This window comes from Odocoileus virginianus, chromosome 15 (assembly GCF_023699985.2).
Source record: "Odocoileus virginianus isolate 20LAN1187 ecotype Illinois chromosome 15, Ovbor_1.2, whole genome shotgun sequence".
In the NCBI taxonomy this organism is placed as follows: Eukaryota; Metazoa; Chordata; class Mammalia; order Artiodactyla; family Cervidae; genus Odocoileus; species Odocoileus virginianus.
In genome coordinates, this window is record NC_069688.1 from 33151115 (window position 1) to 33174403 (window position 23289).

A 23289-nucleotide genomic window follows, 5' to 3' on the forward strand; every position below is an offset into this window, starting at 1 on the left:
GAGAATTGCTTCAGGCTGAGATTTCTGAGCCCTGTGCATATGGGGTTGCTGATTGCTTTTGTATTTTATTTTATTTTGAAAGCCTGAGGGGGGAAAAAAACAAACACTTGACCCAGTTGACAGATGTGTGGGAGCAGAGCCTGGAGCCATTTATGCTGTAGATATGTCCCTTGAGCTCCTAGAGGTGGGTTCTGGTGGACATTTTCCATCCTTTAACGTCCTAAGCCCTCCAGTAGCTTCACAGACTTATAAACTGACTCTGAGACGAGCCTTGTGGATGAGCTGACTTCCTGATATAAATATAGCTTGGGCTTTGGGCGGGATGAGTGGGTTAAGGCATTCTCAGATTTGTGGAGAGCTCACCCTTGGCAGCCAGACTAAGTGCCCCCTTTTCGCTTTGCCTCCAGCACCTAACTACTTCCTTCCCTGGCCTTCATGCCTTGAAAGTTGATGACAAGTGTCTTCTTTCTCCGTCTCCAAAAGTGAACTGGGAGAGGATGACATAACAGCTAATATGCCTTTTAGAGGAGGGTGGTGAATGTGAGATCGCCATGTGTGCTCCATGGTCACTTTTGAGGTCCTTTCAACCTCAAGACAGAAAGAGTGTAGCGACTAAAGTGTGCTATACCAGGGGGTACCCGACCTCTGGGATCTAATGCCAGATGATCTGAGGTGGAGCTGATGTAATCATAATAGAAATAAAGTACACAGTAAGTAGAACTGGGCTTGAATCATCCCAAAACCATCCCCACCACCACCACCACCCACCACTCACTGGCTTGTGGAAAAACTATCTTCCATGAAAACAGTCCCTGGTGCCAAAAATGTTGGGGACAGCTACCTAGGATTGCGAAGGCTGGATGGAATGTTGTGAGCAAGACACAACCTCTCTGTACCTTAGTTTTCTTACATATACAATGGGGTTGTAATAAAGATGAAATGAGAGGAACTTGGAACATTCCTTGGCACACAGTAAATATTTTAAAAATGTTGGTTTTTCTTATATCATCATTCTTATTAGTTATTCTATGGAAACCTTAGCCCAGAGGTATAAGATGTAACTGTCATAGTCTCTTTGGTCTCAATTTTCCAAATGATCCCCTAGATCCTTACCACACACACACAGGCACACACATACACATGTAGAAACAAACATACACTCATCTCACCGTGCCTTATCCTGGAGCTGCCCAAATCTTATTCATATACTAGCTTTACAGTTTTCCTTAATCCATGGGCCACATGTTCTATTGTTTATTTAATATTTTTCTTTAAATCAGCTTACTTTTCAATTTAATGAAATTATCTTTAAGTAACTCTACTACTACTCCTTATTGCTATAGCTGTTAATATGTATTTGTACATATTTTTGCTTCTCTGAGCTAAAATGAAGACTAGAAATTTTTAAATATTTGTCTTTGCACCTTCTAAAATGACCTGGTGGCGATCAAGTGGCGTGTGTCCCATGCTTGGAATCACTGCTCCTTTCATCCACTCTTTCCTGGCCTCCAGAGCACTGGCTGTCCACTCTCTGCCTTTGCATTTACTGAGCCCTCTGTGAGCCCTCATTTCTATTTACACTAGGTGGATTCCTAGCTATCAGGGTCACTTCTCAGAGGTCTTCGTTTCTTTTCCAAGCAGCTGGTTACTGCATCCTCCTATTTCCTGGCATTTCTCATAGCAGGCCAGGACTGATGATCTGCATCTTGGTCTTGGTCATCTTGGTCTCCCTGCAGACTGTGAACTCCTCCAAGACAGGGGGTATATCTTACTTACCTCTGGCCTCCCTTTGACTGGCAAGGTGTCTGTACACAGTAGGTGCCAAGTAATGGTGGAATTCAGTGAATCTGGACTGATGGGAAATGGAAGCCTTTTATGTTGAGGGGTGACATGATGGTTGAGCATCCTTTGTGAAGGTGAGGATGCGGGGGGAATTCTCCCTAAAACAAGACTCTCCATTTACCTGATTCCTTACCTCCTGCCTGTCCCCCCCACCCCCGTGCCTCCCAGGTGATGAGCAGCCGTTTCCTGCCCTATGACAACATCGTCACAGACGCTGTGCTCAGTCTTGATGAGGACACCGTGCTTTCAACCACGGAGGTAAGCAGCCTCTCAGGAGGGGTGGCAGGCCCTGCAGGCAGTCACCTCAAACCCCAGGGTGCCGGCACCTCCTCTGCCCTTGCCTTGGCCAAGCCCAGAACATTTTTCAGGACTTCCTGCAGAGTGGGTTTGAATCAACCCTGATGAGAGCATTTTCCCCTTGTTTCCTCTGCTAATTGGCTCCTCACTTGCCAGGCTGTGCTTCACCTCACCCTCCTGTCTGCCCTCCTGTTTCTGGATTTGTTTTTAAATGGCACAGGTGTGGGCAGGTGTACAGAGGGACCCAGAGGAGGCGGGCAGGGGTGCCTGTTTGGTATTTTCTTGAAACTACACGATCCAGAGCCCCCATCTTTCACGATCCTCCTACTGCTGTGCAGGCGTGTATGGCCTCTGTTGGGGAACACTATTTCTGGGTTCTAAAGGCAGCTTTTCCGTTTTGGTTGGAAATGCACATTTTCTTTCACCCACACGAGAGCAAACAGTTTCACTTGAAGGCTGAGATGGAGATCCCTGCCTTCTCAGATGTTCAGGTATTTGTGCCAAAAATAAGATGGCACAGAGCCACGTGTGAGGGGGAGAGAGAGAAGGTGAAAGATAGATATGATAGAAAACCAATTTTTACAACTCGAATGAGTATTGATCTCTGAAACCTCACTTAAAACCAAAGAGGGGACCAGAGACAGTTACACAAAAATGTAGCAGGTCGGAAATACATCATTCAGGGTAGTTGCTAAAAAGCTTGGAGACTTAGCTACTCACCCCATTCTCCTTCTTTTATTCCTTTTTATTCATAGGAATAATTTCATTCATATCATTATCTTCTTAATGTAAACATCAACACTTAGCCCCAGACGTTTTCCTGGGTACCAGTCTGATTCTAATGGCCTGCTGCCCCCATACCCAGGGCTCATGTTAACCTGGGCTGTTGGTTTCTGCTGCTCTTCAATTCCACAGATGTTTCCCAGTTTCCATCCAATGGAGTTCAGCAGATGTTCTGTGGAAGGGCAACCAAAATCACCCCCCGGGACACATGCCCTAGGTCAGATTCTTTCTATGCAGCGCAAGCCCTGTAAATACTTGGTGAATGAGTGATCCTGGGGAGATACGTGCTTAAAGGATTAAAGTGTGAACACACAGCCAACTGTGTCACGTGTGAGGCTGCAGGAGAAAGATGGGGCTGGGGTGGGGGGGAGAAGAGGGGAAAGATGCTTCATGTTCAAAGGGAATGACAGTGATGGAATGCAGGGAACGCGACACTCCAGCTTGCATTTTTCTGCTGCTTCCTGCAAAGGAAGCTGGCACCCCCGGTGCACATTCATTCAACAAGTATTTATGGTGGGATGGGTTTGTTCTGCTCCCCGTGCCAGGTACTTTGATTACACAGTTCCTGCCTGGAGCCGGCAGAGTCCTGGCAGCAAACAGAATTCAAATCAAGTGATTTAAACGAAGGGACGGAGGATGACTATGGGTTGGGGTTAAAGGACCCCATAGGAGCTGATGGAGAGGCACCTGAGGAGTGGTGAGAGCAGGAAGCAGCTTCTATTTCTATGCCTGAAGGAGTGAAGGAAGGGAGTAGTGTTTCCAGAGTCCCTGAGAATAACTCCCCTGGTGGCACAGTGGTTAAGAATCCACCACCCAAAGCAGGAGACGTGGTTTCAGTCCCTGAATCGGGAAGATCTCCTAGAGTAAGAAGTGGCTACCCACTCCAGTATTCTTGCCTGGAAGATCCCATGGGCAGGGGAGCCTGGAGGGCTACAGTTCACAGGATTGCAAAAGAGCTGAACATGACTTAGCAACTAAACAACAACAATAGCAGTCCCTGAGAGGAGGAATAGAGATGAAGAGGCCATCGTCCTGCAAGAACTATGATCATGGAGGGGTGCAGCAGCTGCCAGGACTCTGGTGCCAAAGCCAGGGCTTGCGGGGAGAGCAGGAGAGAAATACTGCCCTGCCTCTGTCCCACCTAATTTTCCTGCCAACAACTACAGTTGACCTAACCCAAGCAGCCAGCAAGGAAGCCCATGCTGAGCAGTCCATAGAGTTCCATTGTCTCAGGCGTGGGGCATGGCAAGAAGGATGGAGAGTGGATCTTGGTGAGTGGACAAAGGAAAGGCAGCACACTGTTATGGCAGAATGGATAGTCAAGACCACAGCACACACCTAAATCGTTACCCTAGGACCAGAAGTATTGGTTCACCTCTTGTCCTCCCCTAGGCATGAGGCCATAGATCTCATGCTAGGATTTGTTTCCCCCTGTCCCACGGTGAAATAACTTCCAGCTGCTGTGATGGATCCACATGCTAGTGGATATCTTTTCAAAGAACAGCAGTTCCAGCCTCTCAGCGCACACCAGGAAGAACATGTGTTGTATATGGAGCAATGAGAAGTCAGCTTGGCTTGAACATGAGATGTAAATTTAAGAGGCTGGCCCTCTGGTTTACTTTGTAACTGATCAGTAGCACAGTTGTGTTGCCCAACATGGTGGAGGACAAAGATTTCTGTTTTCTCTTTTAGGTGAATAGATGTTGGTTCATTTTATTTCCTCTCTAAGGATCCTTAGCTTGTTTAAAAGCCTCTCTGTGGTATTAAGGATAGATTTTTAAATAGCGTCCTATAAAGGGTACTAGACAGAGTTGGTTTTCTAGTTATTTACATTTATCTGGATTGCTGCACACTCTCAAAAGAAAACAGATGTTGGTTTTTAAGAGAAGAGGCCATAAGCTGACCTTTGCCTCCTTTGATGTGTTAATGAGCAGCCTGAAAAGAGAACTATCACAAGCATCATAGTTTTATCGGAATTTACTTTTGAGTTGCTTTGAAATGACTTGAAACAGCTTTGAGATTGGGAGGAATTCATGTGATGAAAACACCCCATCGGGTTCTATAGTAGTTGCCAGTGTCTGCGTCTCCCTTTCAAAGGATAATGGAAAACCCCAAAGAGTGCTGACAGTCGGGCTGTTTCTTTGCCAATGGACTGCATAATGCACTGTCCCACCAGTTGGCACCATTAGTTGTGAATGCCAGTGACAAGGTGCACGTTTTCACGACCTGATTTCTATTTTCTGACAAATACTGTCCACTCACCTACTGTATTTTAACTTTGAGGTTCCCCTTGCCCCGCCATACTTTCTTAATGTATATCCCAACCCCCTGCTTCCCCCTCCATGGCTTCTTCGGTGGCTCAGTGGTAAAAACTCTGCCTCCAATGCAGAAGGTGCAGAGACATGAGTTCAATCTCTGGGTCAGGAAGATTCCCTGGAGGAGAGCATGGCAACCCACTCCAGTTTTCTTGCCTGGAAAACTCAGGAACAGAGGAGTCTGGTAGGCTACCAACCATAGATAGGGTTGCAGAGAGTCAGACATGACTGAAGCTACTAAGCATGCACGCACAAGCTATATTGTTAAGCTTTTCATATCTTGAGTCAGGGCACCAGACTAAATTCTTCATAAAATTTTAAATTCATGGCTGTTTACAAAAATTGTGTCTTTTAACTAAGCCCCAAGAATTTGGAGAAAATAGGACCCTTGCACATCACTCAGACTGGTGTTTCCTAAACCTACAATTTCACTGACCTGTTTACCTAGAATGGTGCTTAAAAACAAACAAATGAAAGAAGTATAGGCAGTTTAAAGAAAAATATTAACTAAGTCATTAAATGTATATTATTGTGGGAATGTGGCAAAAGAAGCAACAATGGTAATGAATATGGTGAAAGCTTGGGAAATGCTCATCTTTAGGCTTATTCGCTCTGTCTTGTAATTGAGGTAAAATTCACAAAGCATAAAATTAACCATCTTCAAGTGGTATTTAGTACCTTCCCAGTGTTATACACTCATTACCTCTACCTCATCCTGAAACATTTTCATTATCCAAAAGGGACACCCCGTAGCCATTAATCCGTCACTCCCTGTCCACTGGAGCCACCAATCTGTTTTCTGTCTCTGTGGATTTGCTTTCCCTGGACCCCTGATGTAAATGGAATCACATATGGGCCCTTTTGTATGTGGCTTCTTGCACTCAACATAATGTTTGCAAGGTCCATCAATGTGGTAGCATGCATCAGTATTTCATTCCTTTTTAGTGCTGAGTAATATTCCACTGAATGGATATACCATATTTGGCATATTTATTCATGAGTTGGTGGCATTTGGGTCATTTCCACTTTAGGGCTGTTACTAACAGTTATTTGCTCCGCCTTCTTTTTTTTTTTTTGGCTGTACCATATGGCTTGTGGTATCTTAGTTCCCTGACCAGAGATTGAACCCTCACCCTCAGCAATGAAAGCACAAGAGTCTTAACCACTGGACTGCCAGGGAATTCCTAACTTCTCTGCTTTTAAACCCCTGGGAGGTCAGGAATTGGACTTGGTAGCATCACTCAGCCACCATCACAATGCCAAGGCTTGAAATATATGTGGAATATATGAAATTTCCATTTGCTTTACTTATAGGGAAAAGGTTGTTGATGGACGTGTAACCTGTATAAGAGAAATTGTTTTCCACACTGTAGCAACGGAGCTAAAACTGAGGCTATGATAACAGTGACCCTGAATCTGAAACCAGATGGCTTGAGTTCATGTCTTGACTCTGCCACTTACTAACTCAGAAAAATACTTGAACCTCCATATCGTTAGCTTCCCCGCCTCTGTAAACTGGAGACTATAAAATTACCTACTTCTCAGGGTTATCGTGAGGATTAAATGAGTTAAAGTATGTAAGTACCTGTAACCATGCCTGTCGTATTATAAGCATTACACAATTATGAGCATTTCTGTTACCTTTTTTTAAAACTTTCTGTGTATTGTTTTATTATTTATCAAATAATCATGGAAAGTCAGAAGTGAGCGCACACATTTGAAAACTGACTGTTCATTTGCTAACTACAAATGTTTGTAGCAGGTTCAGAGTACATGCTTTGGGTAATTTTGAACATTAGGAAGTCATTTCACTGCGTTTCCTTTAAAATAATCCCATGGCTTTATTTGGCCTTGTCCCCACTTACTCCTAGTGATTTTTCACTGTGGGTACATTTCTAAATTTCCCTTGCATTGAGCATCTTCACACCTGAGAGGCCTGAATTTCTGCTCTTGATGATACCTGCTCTTATTCCTGTTAGAACTTGTGTGCTTTTTAAACATCTTTTCTCTGGCTTTTAAGTGGATGCCTTGATTTTAGTCACTATGGCTTTGCTGTGTGCTGGTAATGTTACATGCTATATATTCATATGCTGGATGTATATAGAAAATCTGCTCCTGTTTATAAAACAGATGCGTTTGTTCCTCCCACCCATGAATGGTCATGTGTCCTCTGTGGGGCAGTGGGGGTGGGAAAAGCAACTGATTTTTTTTTTTTTTAATCTTGAACAGACTGGATTTCTATAGGACATATCCGCCAGTGTTTTGGTTTGGTTTTTTCTTTCTTTCATCTCCACACTAATCTGAAGTTTCTTTAACAGAAAACATTAAAAATGTGCATAATTATGGGGCAAAATGTCAAGCAGTCAGTTTAATTTGCTGATGAATACGTGGAATTAATGTTTCCCAACAGTCCCAGGATTTCGCATTACGAATTAGCAGGGGGAAGGTAATGTTTTGTTGACATTTGTTAACACTGTTGATTGCTTGTTTGGCTTGTGTTCTGCCTGCAGGTGGATTTTGCCTTCACCGTGTGGCAGAGTTTCCCCGAGAGGATTGTGGGGTACCCCGCACGCAGCCATTTCTGGGACAACTCTAAGGAGCGGTGGGGCTACACGTCCAAGTGGACGAACGACTACTCCATGGTGTTGACGGGAGCTGCTATTTACCACAAGTGAGGAGCCTGGACATCATTTTACACTGTTCCTTACATGACTTTCTGGCTGCTGCAAAAATTGGAACTTGGGCCAAGTCTTGTTAACAACCTTAGCAAAAATTAGTCTGCATCCCTGTTTTAGTTTTGTTGATGTGGTTAACATGTGTCTTTGAAACCAGTAAAACCTCTTGGCTTATTGCATCGTTAGAAGTGATGGTAGATCTGCATCTTCAGCAAGTCTGAGATGTGGAGACATCCTCAGGGTGTGTTGAGGGGTTGAGTGTGTAGAAGAACAACAAAGTGAATACTTCATGGAGCACCGCCCAGCATGGTTCTGGGGCTTACCTGATGACTGAGACTGTAGAGAATCCACCTGCAATATAGGAGATCCTAGGTTTGATCCCTGGGTCAGGAAGGTCCCCTGGAAAGGGGCATGGCAACCCACTGCAGTATTCTTGCCTAGAGAATACCTTGGACAGTGGAGCCTGGAAGGCTATAGTCCATAGAGTCGCAAAGAGTCGGACATGACTGAGCAACTAAGCAAGCATTGGTGTAGGTGCTTGGGATTTACTACTGAATAAAATAGAGAAAAGACACAGGTCTTGATTCTAGCAAGGGGAGACACAGTATACATAATAATCCTATAATATGTTAGGACATAAGCTATATAGCAAAAAGTCAACCAGAGCAGCATAAAGGATGCTGCTGCTGCTAAGTCGCTCAGTCATGTCCGACTCTGTGTGACCCCATAGACAGCAGCCCACCAGGCTCCCCCGTCCCTGGGGTTCTCCAGGCAAGAATACTGGAGTGGGTTGCCATTTCCTTCTCCAATGTGTGAAAGTGAAAAGTGAACGTGAAGTCGCTCAGTCATGTCCGACTCTTAGCGACCCCATGGACTGCAGCCTACCAGGCTCCTCTGTCCATGGGATTTTCCAGGCAAGAGTACTGGAGTGGGTGCCATTGCCTTCTCTGGCTTAAAGGATGAGGAGTACCAAAGGTGGAGACGAGGCAGGTTGGGGGGTGTAGGGTGATCCTCCCTAAGCGGGTGAGAGTTGAGAGGAGACTTGAGAGGAGGAAAGGAAGTTAGGCGGGAGAGTACCTGTCGGAAGAGTGCTCTGGTGCAGGGAGCAGCTGGAATCGATCCCTGAGGCAGGACGCCGGAGGAATGTCCAGAAGATCGATGTGACCCAGGTGGAGTGAGGGGCAGGCAAGTGAGAGAGATCATGGGAGCCCAGATGCCAGACACTGCTGTCCATTGTGAGGACTTGCCTCTCTTCTAGGTAACATGGGAACCAGTGGAGGAGTGTGAGGAGGGCAGTCTTTCTTATGTTTTAGCCATCCACTGTGAAGGCTGTGATGAGGACAGACTACAAATGGGGCCAGGGTACATGCAGGGAAACCTGTTAGGAGCTGACTGACCTTATCTAGATAGGAGATGATGGATCCTGGATTAGGAAGTGAGCAGCAGAGGTGGGAAGCAGTGATCAAATTGTGGGTGTATTTTGAAGATGCTCCAGCATCATGTCCTGACAGACCAGATATAGAGTTTGATGACTCAGGCTTTTTGACCTGAAGAACTAAAAGGATAGAGTAAGCCATCAGTAGAGCTGGGGAAGAGTATAGATGGAACAGGTATTAGGGAAAATAGAGGAGTTCGGTCTTGGGCATGTGAGAACATTGAAGAGTGCTTTGAAAAAGGTCAGGGTTGGGAATAAACATTTTGGAGCTATTTTCTTGGATTTGGTCTTTAAAGCCAGGGGACTCAGGTAAGATGGCCAAATTCATGACTGTAGAAGGCTAATGTTCCTGAGTCATTCTTGAAATCCCGACTCCTTTGTAAGGTGAACATACCACCTCGTCTTTTTTAGTTTAAAAAAAAAAAAATAGAGACTCCTGTTGTCTCAGGGATGGAGTTGGAAATGCACAAGGTATAAGCATTTGGGGTGACCGGGTCTTGATTTCAAGATGCCGCCTCTTTCTTCTTGCTGCCAGCACTCAGTGAATCGGATTCGGTCAAGTGATTTTTCCTAGAAATATGTGCTGTATATGCATGTGTGTGTGCTAAGTCACTTCAGTTGTGTTTGACTCTTTGCTACCCTATGGATTGTAGCCCACCAGGCTCCTTTGTCCATGGGACTCTCTCCAGGCAAGAATACTGGAGTGGGTTGCCATTCTCTTCTCCAGGGAATTTTCCCAACCCAGGGTTCTAACCTGTGTCTCATCTCCTGCACTGGCAGATGGGTTCTTTACCATTAGCACCATTACTTTTGAGCAACATGTGCTATATATATACCCCTCCAAAAAAATAGTAGGGTGAGAAATAATTCAAATTAATTGTGTGTTCTCCATTAATGATTGACCACCAGATTAATAGCTCTAACAGTGAGGAAATACATGGCTTAGAGGCTCCCCAAATGGAATGATTGTATTGTTGGAACCAGAGTTATGGGATAGTATTGAATACAGCTCTAATTAAGCCACTAATTAAAATTGTAAAGCAGCTTGTAATGATATGTGTAAGTAACTTCTTTTATATCTAAGTTTCTAACCAACCAGCCTGATTTTAAAGTTAGACTGAGCAGACAATATCTGCATCTGTGGCTCTCTGTATCTGGTTTCCTTGTCTGTAAAACAGGGATAATAATAGTACCTACATCATAGGTTCCTTATAAGGATTAAGTGAGGAATTTCTGAGAAGGCACTTTAGAACATTACCTGGTATACAGTGAGTACCATATAAATGATAATTGTCATCATCATCATCCATGATGTGTTTAGGGATTCAAAGAATGGGTATGTGTTTTCTATCAAGGAAGACCAGCTGTTATTATGCAGTGATGGCCCCTGCTGATACCTGTGTTTGGTTTTTACAGATATTATCACTACCTTTACACCCATTACCTGCCAGCCAGCCTGAAGAACATGGTGGACCAATTGGCCAACTGTGAGGACATACTCATGAATTTCCTGGTGTCTGCTGTGACAAAATTGCCTCCAATCAAAGTGACCCAAAAGAAGCAGTATAAGGAGACAATGATGGGACAGGTAAGGGAAGGAGACATCTCCTCCTTTGCTTTGCTCACTGGTGGCTCAGTCTGCAGTAATGAGGACAACACTTTTCTTGTAGGAAACATAACGAGGAGATACCAGGAAATAAACCACATCCAAAAGCCCTGAGGGAGCATATGGTTGGCACATAATTGGGAAGATGAAAGTCAAGGGTATCTTTATGTCAAGAATATAAAAGCTCTCTAAATTGGTGTGGCCACTATGGAAAAAAGTATGGAGTTTCTTTAAGAAAACTAGAAATAGAATTACCATATGATCTAGCAATCCCATTCCTGGGCATATATCCAGAGCAAACTCTAATTTGAAAATACACATGTACCCCAGTGTTCATAGCAGCACTGTTTACAATCGCCAAGATGTGGAAGCAACCTACATGTCCATCCACAGATGAATGGATAATGAAGATTCTTTATGTGGTGGAATATTACTCAGACATGGGAACAAATGAAATAATGCCATTTGCAGCAACATAGATGGACCTAGAGATTATCATACTAAGTGAAGTAAGTCAGACAGAGAAGTATAGATATTATATGATATCTCTCATAAGTGGAAGCTGGGGGAAAAAAAAATACAAATGAACTTATTTACAAAACAGAAACAAACTTCTGACTACCATAAGGTATAGTGGTGGGGGAGGAAAGATAAATTAGGAGTTTGAGATTAACATATACACTACTATGTAGTGGACTCTTTTCTTTTTCCATTTGTAAGAGAATAAGAATGAGCTTAGGATCTCAACAGTGTTTCCATTCACAAATGTGAGCACTTGCTGGGACACAGGGTGTCTGGCCTTTTGGAGATGAGCAGGTCATTCAGGAATGATCTACAGGCTCATCCCAAATAATAGGAGCAAAATGGAGCGCCCTAGGGCTTCCCAGGTGGTTCGGACAGTAAAGAATCTGTCTATGATGCAGGAGACCCAGGCTCAGATTCCCTGGAAGGGAATGGCAGCCCACGCCAGTGTTCTTGCCTGGAGAATTCCATGGACGGAGCCTGATGGGCTGCAGCTGGTAAGCTGCAGTTGCATCGAGTTGGACATGACTGAGCGACTATCACTTGAAACTGTCAACTCTGATATGGACTCAACTGGTCAGCTCAATCTGCTACTGTCTCTGACTTACCAAGCAGAGTTTCTCTAGTACCAATGGTAAAGAATGAAGCTTGGGGACTTCGCTGCCAATCCAGTGGTTATGACTTCACCCACCAATGTAATGGGTATGGGTTCGATCTCTGGTCAGGGAACTAAGATCCCACATGCCCTGTGGCCAAAAACCAAAACATAAAACAGAAACAATATTGTAACAAATTCAATAAAGACTTTTAAAATGGCCCACATCAAAAAAAAAAAAAAGAATGAAGCCTGAGTTCTGCCCCTTTCTAGCCTTGAACAAACAATTTTAACTTCCTTGAACCTGCTTCCTCATCTGTACAGTGGAAATGTTATTACACAGGTAGATCACTTGATTAGGTTGTTGCGAGGCTCAAATGAGCTCATGAAAACACTTTACAAATAGTATTTTGTTTGTTGCTTTGCTGCTCCAAGGCAACTTGACATCTGTGTTTACTTTCAAGCATGTTGACACTTGTAGTTTTACAGTGACTCTGAGTGATTCTCACAGCAAAATGTACCTTCCTATGAAAGTATTTTCTAACAATGTATGAGGATACAAACATGTTATACCACACACCTATATATAATATATATATATGCATCATTAAATAATCACCTATTGACGTTAGTGAGTTCATGGATTTTTTCCAACATAATTGGGCAGCCCACCTTTTCCTTGTTTCATACAAAGATGAAGACATTATGCTTTGTTGGTCCATTTCAATTTCAGCGCTGGAGTCATTTATGGCTTTCTTTTAAATCAATGTCAGTCATTTAAATTATCTAAACCAGTCTCAAGGTCAACATGGAGAATGAAGAGATGGCAACCATCTTTCTACTTAGCCAGAATCAACCAAGTTCACAGGAGGGCTTTGAAAAATTATCTTTGAAAGCATACACACATTGTGAGTCAATTGTATTTACCCCCAAGTGCAAAAAGAAGTTTTCTGTTGAGTAACCACACAGCTGAAACTCAGTTGGCAGGTCCTTCATGGCCCAGAGACTATGTCAGTGCCTGTGGATCTTTGTTTGGGACGTTAGGGAACATGGCAGGTCTGGGGAAGACATCTAGCAAGGCTGAAAATCTGGACCTGTGCTTGCATCTTCACCAGCCACGTGGATGGGGTGGCCATGGTGGCCAGGCCAGACCCAGAGTCCTAACATATGCCCACTGCACCCGACTTCGTTTCCCACCGTGTGTCCCTCTCACCTGGTACCCAACTCATCATCTCCCTTGTTTCTCTCCCTTTCCCCAGACCTCTCGGGCTTCCCGCTGGGCTGACCCTGACCACTTTGCCCAGCGACAGAGCTGCATGAATACGTTTGCCAGCTGGTTTGGCTACATGCCGCTGATCCACTCTCAGATGAGGCTGGACCCCGTCCTCTTTAAAGACCAGGTCTCTATTCTGCGGAAGAAATACCGAGACATCGAGCGGCTTTGAAGAACCCGGCCGAGTCGGGGAGGGGCTGCGAGAAGGGCTGGAGGACAGGGTCAGCTGTCTCTCTGCCGTGTGCAGGACCGCTCAGCAGCGGAGCCAGATTGTGCCAAGCATCCAAATAAACTAAGATGAACAGAATGACAGGAAAAAAAAAAATGGCCAATGGAAACTCTACTCCTGACTTGGGGGACTGCACAGGACTGCTCCAGATTCACCTCACTGGCTTCTATGTCCCAAGACTAGGTTGTGTACAGTTTAATTATGGAACATTAAATAATTATTTTTGAAATGATTGCTATGCAGGTTTAAACTTTTTTAATGATCAAAACTATTAAAAACCAGAGTTCTTTCTTTAATCAAAATTGTGTTGGTTGTGAATATTTCAAAGCTGCTGCCCCTCACCCTACAAACAGCATTGCTGTGGGTCACCCAGAGTGCCCAAAAGTTACAAAAAGCTCAGACTCCATGGAAAACACCCTGAGTCAGTCTCCCCTGTGTCAAGAAATAGTCGAGCATACCTGAGACAGCTTCACTCTTCAGCTTTGCCAATGCAGATTGCTTTCCATTTTGAATTTGCAGATCCACTTGAACTTTTATCTCTAAAATATTGCTGCATGAGAGAAGGTATTATAACCTCCACATAGACCGTTCTAACTGAAAACTTTCTGTTTGGGAAGTACGGTCATCTTTGTCACTGAGAGGGGTGGGGCAGTTAGTACCAAGAAAGCATCAATGTAATTAAGAAATGTGCAGTTTGCACACGGAACCATGCAGACAAGTCACCAGCATATTAATGAGGTAGAAGTCCTGACCCATAATAGTTATCCAGTGCTTTTCATGGAGATGGGTGAGATTACTCATTCAGCCACTGACACGAGTCTACTGAACGTCAGGAAAGGCTTTGGCTTAGAGGCAAGGAAAGAATGTATGTGCTGGTGGCACAAGCAGAAGTCATAAGACAAGTTCTTTCGTGGTTGTGTGGCCCGAAGTTTCAGAGTCGTTACTATTGAGAAGGAAATGATAATGTCTAAATTCTCAGCCCTGAACTTGAGGACTGCTGAGAAGTGTATCTCACCATTGGGACCCTGATACCACTTTTAGCCAAACATTGTTGTGAGCAAGAATCTGGCAAACAAAATAATCAGGAACAAATGTGAAAGCCATTTTATTTCATTTTAATTTTTAAATCTGTAGTGTGGTTGTGCTTTTTCTTAAAAAGAATATTTCTTTTCCTACAAATGCTGCTTTGGCTTCTGATTATTATAAAATTGCAATTAAAAGCTGAATATATATACACACACACACACACACACACACACACACACACATATATCCCTTAACTCCAATGTAAAAGATGGAGACTTCTGAGATGAAATGCTTGCTTCTACTTGGAGGAAGCAAGAGAGAATAGAGAAGAGAAAGACCTCTTATGCTAAATAAACAAGAAATACTTTAAATTTTTTTTGTCCCTCAACTATCATATATCTCATAAATTTTTTCCAGTATTGGGTGAGAAGAAGGTTTCATCACAGAATTGTGTTCAAATGACTTCAGGTGTCTGGCTTAGGTCAGTGGAAACCGTAAGTCCAGGAGACTTTAACTCATCCTTGTATTGTAGACATCTGGAAGAGAAAGAGGAACTTGCAAAGAGAATCCAAAGAGGGAGAGAGAAATGACTCAGTATGCTATCTAGTGACAGAGCAAGATCCAGAGCCCACATGTCCTGATTCTGTGTTGTGAGTGGTACACAGGCAATGAACTTCAATGAAAGACTGTCTTTTCTCTGCAGCCTTGCGACTCAGAAGAGCTCCCTAAATCTCTCATTCAACTTGACCCAGCCATAGCCCACTCCCATACATATGACTTCTTCTGCATAGTGGATGTGACTGTCTCTTAGGTATTTATTGAAAAATAATTCTTAGGTTCATGGTACTTGAACTTGTTTCCTTCTATAACATGCCCAGATAAATTCCATGCTATTTAAGCTATATCACTCAGCAACCTAAAGGGTTGTCAATTAATCCTTATTCATCTGGCCTCGGCAAATTTGTATTTAATTCTTCAGGTTTTCCAAATAACGCCTGTATCTTATCTTTCTTCTTTGCAAAAATGAATGCAGTGTTTTGTTCAACAATCCCAAGTCAACTTGAAATTCAAGTTGTCATCTTGGCTTGCAGATCTGTGTCCCTCATTGTACCAGCCACTCACATGGATGGATCTAGGAAACTGCTTTTCCATATTTATGTGTCACAAAGTTCACAGGGCATATTCTCCACAAGCAATGTATGTTACCTGGGAAAAAAAAAAGATAATTATAAATGAAAACAGGGTCTGAATACTTTTCAGCTGCTTGAAATCTCCGTGGCTTTATTTCATGTCATTCTCAGAGCACATCTCTTTAGAATGCTGGCTGGCATGTTATTTTCCCATTTGAAACCTACAGCTGGGAATTGAACAATGCTTAGCAAATCAGCAAGGCCCAACAGTAAGATGTAATTTTAATTCACTTAGGCAAAAGCTGTATTTCACTGCAGCAAGTTGACAAATCATAGCCATCTCTGTAGGATGTCAGGAGTTATCTCTCAGTCAACTTTAATGATAGCCAGGGGTCTCAAAGTCAGCCAACATGAACTGGGAAGGAGCCAAGACCAGAGAGTAGAGTGCCAACCACATAATGAATTTCATGCAGAAACTCCATAGAGGACTCAGCCACTTATGATTCCCACGCAGTATCTTTTTCCAGCCCCACATTAGGACATACGATCTTAAAAATATGTTTTGTTTTGTTTTTTAACTCTGGCTTATGTATTCCTTTGAGAAGGCTTATAAGGATCAAATTAAGTTTAAATATACATGAACCATATCACCCTTGTTGGAAAAGCAAAATGACCCGAAATTGAGGCTGTAGAGAAAAAGCCATGAAATAATCATTGTAGTCATGTCACAAAAGATAACCTAGCCAGGACATACCCAGACATACCATATTGACACACTTTCCAATACGATGTTTCAGAAGAAGTGAAATATATGCCACGTGGAATTTTATGTTCATGACACTAATTTCTTCTTCTTCCAAATGGTGCTCAAAGAAGGATCAATCTCAATCGCTTCCTTCAATTTTTCTTTCGGGGTGATTTTTGTTTTTCACTTACAGTAGGCTATGTTAGCCTTTATTTGAACGATTCTGGAAACCTGGTCATTTGAATGAATGTTGCGCTAGTTCGGTTCCATTTAGTTCAGTCGCTCAGTCGTGTCCAACTCTTTGTGACCCTATGGACTGCAGCACGCCAGGCCTCCCTGTCCATCACCAACTCCCACAGTTTACACAAACTCATGTACATTGAGTTGGTGATGCCATCCAACCATCTCATCCTCTGTTCCCTTCTCCTCCCACCTTCAATCTTTCCCAGCATCAGGGTCTTTTCAAATGAGTCAGTTCTTCACATTAGGTGGCCAAAGTATTGCAGTTTCAGCTTCAACATCAGTCCTTCCAATGAACACTCCAGGACTGATCTCCTTTAGGATGGACTGATTGGATCTCCTTGCAGTCCAAGGCACTCTCAAGAGTCTTCTCCAACACCACAGTTCAAAAGCATCAATTCTTCAGCACTCAGCTTTCTATATAAGTCCAACTCTCACATCCATACATGACCATTGGAAAAACACAGCTTTGACTAGATGGATCTTTGTTGTCAAAGTAATGTCTCTGCTTTTAAATAAGCTGTCTAGGTCAGTCATAACTTTTCTTGCAAGGAGCAAGTATCTTTTAATTTCATGGCTGCAGTCACCATCTGTAGTGATTTTCAAGCCCACAAAAATAAAGTCTGTCACTGTTTCTGCTGTTTCCCCATCTATTTGGCATGAAGTGATGGAACCAGATGCCATGATCTTAGTTTTCTGAATGTTGAGTTTTAAGCCAACTTTTTCATTGTCCTCTTTAGTTCTTCTTCACTTTCTGCCATAAGGGTGGTGTCATCTGTATATCTGAGGTTATTGATATTTCTCCCAGGCATCTTGATTCCAGCTTGTGCTTCATCCAGTCCAGCATTTCTCATAATGTGTTCTGCATATAAGTTAAATAAGCTGGGTGACAATATACAGCCTTGACATACTCCTTTTCCGATTTGGAACCAGTCTGTTGTTCCATGTCCAGTTCTAACTGTTGCTTCTTGACCTGCATATAGATTTCTCAGGAAGCAGATCAGGTGGTCTGGTATTCCCATCTCTTGAAGAATTTTCCACAGTTTGTTGAAATCTACATAGTCAAAGGCTTTGGCATAGTCATTAAAGCAGAAGTAGATGCTTATCTGGAACTATCTTGCTTTTTTGATGATCCAACATATGTTGGCAATTTAATCTCTGGTTCCTCTGCCTTTTCTAAATCCAGCTTGAACATCTAGAAGTTCACAGTTCACATACTGTTGAAGCCTGGCTTGGAGAATTATGCTAGTAGCCTTTCATAAAGTTGATTGAGCTTTAATTAGGGGTGAGTGAATAGTTCTAGATATTGTTAGGTGGGGGGAAAAAGAGCTCTTAAGAAGTAATGAATTTTAATCAAACCTGTTTAAAGGGTGGGGGTAAGGAGAAGGCAGCCCCGCCAGCTTAGAATCTGAATAAGACTTGCTAGACCAGCTGGGTTACAGATGCAAGAGCTGAGGCAAACTTCCCAGCTTAAGTCTTCCTCAGGTCTTCCCTCAGATCTCCAAGAGCTCCAGGTTTAAAAGGGACCAGTTATTACCATGAACTCTCAAATAAAAATGCCCCTGCTTTTTAATAGTTAAGATAATTGACACGCAGCCAGTACATCAAGGCTTCAGTTGTTCAAGTGATTTACCTAATTTCCACTGGCTGCGATGAGAGACAGGAAACGTTTAGGTGGCTCTGTCATTCTTGGCCAGATTTAACCAAGAAAGCCCTTTTGCTGCTGGCCTCGTTCTCTCAGGCATGATTGAGGGAGACAGGGCTGTTCTGACTTCAGTTCTCAGTGAATGAGTATTAATACCAGCCTGGGCCTCCTTTCGTCTTAGAACTTCAGCAAGTACACATTCAGTTACTCCCTGACTCCACGTCTACTTTGAAAGAATGGGATCAAGCATCTAAGAACACTGTCTCTCCTGTCAGTTCAGTAATGCTGTCCAGAGGCTGTGGCTAGAAAAGCTGCTGTTTACAATACAATCTCAGTAAGGAAAGTGACCCCCTGAAAACCATCTCTCCTTTCACTCTTCCCCCAAATCAAAGGACTTTATTGCTCTAATTTTTATTTACTAGGGACTATCTGTAGTTGTTACTAAATTAGAGTTCCAGGATGTTTCAGGGGCTTCCCTGGTGGCTCATGGTAAAGAATCTGCCTGCAATACAGGAGACTCGGGTTCCGTCCCTGGGTTGGGAAGATCTCCTGGAGAAGGGAATGGCTACCCACTGTAGTATTCTTGCCTGGAGAATCCCACGGACAGAGGAGTCTGATAGGCTACAGTCTATGGGGTTGCAAAGAGTCGGACACGACTGAGATGAACACTTTGTCTTTTCACTTTCATGCTCCCTATCAGGAGCCTAGATGAACTACCCAAATTTGGGACTCCATTCCACAGTTCCAGGAGAGAGGGAGACTATAGTATTCTCTGGAAAAGTGACAAGTGGGAACCATCAAGAAAGCTGGCAGATTAGCAGGGTCTCACCTTTGTTTAGGGAGACCTGGTGGCTTAGACAGTAAAGAGTCCGTCTACAATGCAGGAGACCTAGGTTCGATCCCTGGGTCAGGAAGATCCCCTGGAGAAGGAAATGGCAACCCACTCCAGTATGCTTGCCTGGAGAATTCCATGGACAGAGGAGCCTGGAAGGCTACAGTCCATGGGGTCACAAAGAGTCAGACAGGACTGAGCGACTTCACTTTCACCTTTGTTTAAAATCAAGTCAAACTAGCCTTTCAGTCAGTCTATTTTTGTAATGATTTACCTTTTAGAACTCAAAGGCCATTTGATTTCTGCAGTAGTTCTCTGTTCTTCTTTTACGGGAATCCATCCCTTCCCTTTCGATTGTAATTATTATGACAATGAAGGCCATGCAGATGAACTGGTTACATGTAATGAACCTTGTATATTCATTTTGAGAAAAAGATATGTATAGGATTGTTGAGGAGTAAAAGAAAGACATGGGAAACTGGAATTCTTTTAGGTGGCAAGTTGTAAATAAGAAAGAAGTATATATCTTATTTTGTATACGATGTACCTTTGGGACAGTTTTCCAATATGTTGCCAATGTTTTTTAGTAACATCACAGGTCTTCGCTGTAGTGTTTTCCCCATTTGTTATAGACTATTATTGAGCTAGTGCAATTAAGCCCTGAAGTGTGTGCGTTGAGAGAGCCTGCGAGAAAATACAAAGCCATAGATCTTGATTTACTTCACTGACCTGTGTAACTTTATGTCTGGGTTTTCCCATCTGAGATAGATTGTTTTATAGAGAGTGTCACCGAAGACTTTTTCCTTCCAATTTATAGAAGAAAAAAAAAGAGAGAGAGAGAGCCAGTATTAATAAATGACATGACTTTTCATCTGCGTGGTTTTCCTTCCATCCTTTCTGTTGACTACAGAAAGATGTCAGTTCTAAGGAGGATTTGATGTGCCAGGGAACACAAAGTGCAGTGGAGAGTCTGGGGGAGGCTGGGAGATGAGGTTGGACCACGTGCACTAGGAGGAGGCCCAACTCTCACAGCCTGGCTGCGGCCCAGTGCCCGGCCTCCTGGGGAACACGGTTCTGCCAGCAGCAGCCGTCTCCCAGTCCAGATGCAGCTGGTACTGCTGGAGGCAGGCCAGGGTGAACAGTGATGATATGCCCAGTTCTCAGCGTTCCTCCACACAGACTTGGGGACAACGTGGCAGGGCCTGGCTCCAGAGCATCTGGAGCCTGACAGCTGTGCCCATTACCCCCTTTGGTTTCAGCTGCTAAGAAAAGGTCATGAATTTCTGGCTGACGAAGCATTTATTAGACTGGCATTTCTGAAAAGAGTTTATAAATGGTTCCAGGTGTGAATGCAGCTCCCTGCTTCAAGACCACTGTAGTGAGGTTTTTAGGACAGCGGTGAACCTCCTCCTCATTCTAGTCTGTGCTCCTTCCTCTCCATGTCTGTTACTTTCCTTCAACCCTCTTTCTTTGGACATGTTTTAGAGAAAGGATATCAGTTACCAACTCCATGTATTTGCAGGGTAGCAAGTTCCAGATTGCACAGGGGGTGTTGATTTAAGACATCAGTCAGGTTTTATGTTCTGTATTTCAGTTTGTCCGTCTGATTGGTGGCTAAAGTGATGACTTCAGAATATTAATATACAAATATTTTCTGACCAGCTCTTATATACGGAACACTGTTCTAGGTGCATCCGAGAGAATAAAGATGGAAAAAAATCCTACTCTTTGCCCCAGGCAAGAAGTCAGGGTGAGGTCGGACCAGGCAAGCCTAAGGCAAGTCTTCTGAGGATGCTCAGACACAAGCTGGCCAAGTCCCAGGTTCCAAACTGGAATGTGGTGGTGACAGTGCTACTTGTGAAATTTGGCCGCACAGTGTGGCTGGTGATAGAATCATTCCCACGTGTGAGGACAAACAAGAAGGCTTGTTGAAGAAGTTACTCTTAAGTTCTGGCCAACCCAACATCACAGGTGTTTCAACAAATGCCATGGTGTGCAAAAATATCTTGAGCACTCCTGCTTTACAAGTAGGAGCCAGTGTTGATTTATGGTCTGAGCATTTACACCAAGTCTACCCATGACAAAGGAAAACCAGAAGTCATTGTGGATATCTGAGTCATTCCGCACTGGTCTCCTCTAATGTCTACTGACTCTGATTTGCAGGAACTCAGAATGTAGGGGAAGCAAATTAGGCTACAATGCCTACTGTTTGAGGCTCAACTGTGTCTTGGAGGATACAAAGACACCTACCCTATGCAATGGATGCAAGGTTTTTATTTGCTTTTGATTTCACTTAACTGCCCAAGTGTGCTATGTAAAGTCACAGTTTCACACCTGGGTTTGAATACTGATTCTGTCTCTTGGTAGTTCAGTGACCTTATAAAAAGTATAAAAACTATAAAAAGAAAAAAAACCTCTCTGCCTCAGTTTCCTTAGAATACTACTCATCTATACCTTATAGGGTTCTCAAGGGGATTAAATACATTAATCAATAAAACATTCTTAAAACAGCACATGGTATATAATAAGTATATGATTCATGGGTTTCCCTGGTGGCTCAGTGGTAAAGAATCAACCTTCCAGGGCAGGAGACACAGCTTCCATCTCTGGGTTGGGAAGATCCCCTGGAAAAGGAAATGGCAACCCACTCCAGTATTCTTACCTGGGAAATCCCATGGACAGAGCAGCCTGGTGGGCTATAGTCCATGGGGTTGCAAAAGAGTCAGACATGATTTGGCGACTAAACATCAACAAAAAAAATATATAACTCTTAGCTATTATTAATACTCAATATTTTTCCAAAATGGCTTTTTTTAGGAATCTTTCCCTGTTTTAGAATCTAAGCCTATTAAAGAGCAAACAGTCTTAGTTTAATGTTTAGGGTGTTAATACTGACGAACTGGCTTTTCTACTGTCACAGGCACCTCTTGTTTTCAACTACAATCACGTCTTGGTGTCTATCATCATGAAATCATCCTAGCATTCAGGAATGGGCAATCTATCAGCGGAAATTATACGAACTCGAGTTTTGATGTCCTGGCTGAACTTTGAGGAATGGTCTGTTTTTTATTCTCATTTAATAAAGTATAGTTGTGGTAGCTCAAGATGAAAATGAAGTTCGGGTGCCAAATATTATTGTTTTTTTCCTGGTGGCTTCAATTGTGTTAAGAAAGAAAACATGCTCTTGCCAATATATAAAGTATTTGCCAAGTTTGGATTTCTCTTCCAAACTGAACTGCAAATAACCTGCTTTCCTTGGCTAAATCTACTTAGGAAATAATCTTAAAATGTGTCTTTAATCAGATATGACCAGATCATTACATCTTGGGGTTTAAGAAAAAAGTTAAACTATGAAGAAGGGGACTTGGAGGCTAGTCCATATACACATATTGTTTTATAACATGCTTTAAAAAAGTTAATATATAGTGAACATATTTCCACACATTCAATCATCTTGAAGAGTCGGACTGTAATGGATGCATAGAACTCTCTTGTATGACTATTCCACATTTTTTTAACCTAATTCCTAACTATTGGATATTTAGGTATTAATTTTCTAACAATTATGTGTAAGTATTGTAATCATCATTTGATCAATGTGGTGTGTGCTGTGTGTGCTGTGGTAAATATTCTTAAGATAAATCTTTGTTCACACCCATGACCATTATCTTAGGACAATGCATAGGAAAAAATTTCACAAGTCAAATGTTATAAACATTTTAAAGCCCTGTGCTACATATTCACAGATAATTTCAATATATTATAATGGCTACTGAAGGGAAATTTAAATTAACCCAATAAAAAGCTATGTAGAAAAAAATCATAATAATTGCAGTCTGGCAGCTAAAATGTTTTTGGAGTCTGTGGAGGCAAAAGTAACAAAGGGTAATCTTCAGTGCTCAAAAAAAGAATTGAATATTATTCTTCTGGAGGGACAAATTTATTGGTATTAGCCCTCTTGTTGCGAATATGATGAAAGTGAAAGAGGAGAGTGAAAACTTTGCCTTAAAACTCAACATTCAGAAAACTAAGATCATGGCATCTGGTCCCATCACTTCATGGCAAATAGATGGGAAAATAGTGACAGACTTTATTTTTG

The 23289-nt window shown here is 42.7% G+C and overlaps 1 protein-coding gene across 1 annotated transcript in view; it reads left to right on the forward strand.

Annotated features, from left to right (window-relative positions):
* The window catches only part of EXT1 (exostosin glycosyltransferase 1), a 309265-nt gene extending 295391 nt beyond the window's left edge, over positions 1 to 13874 (forward strand). The window contains exons 8-11 of the mRNA XM_020889053.2: positions 2011 to 2100; positions 7748 to 7908; positions 10764 to 10935; positions 13330 to 13874. Coding sequence (XP_020744712.1) covers positions 2011 to 2100; positions 7748 to 7908; positions 10764 to 10935; positions 13330 to 13515 — 609 coding nt within the window. The 3' untranslated portion in view covers positions 13516 to 13874. The remainder of the gene's footprint in view (positions 1 to 2010; positions 2101 to 7747; positions 7909 to 10763; positions 10936 to 13329) is intronic.
* Positions 13875 to 23289: the final 9415 nt, after the last annotated feature.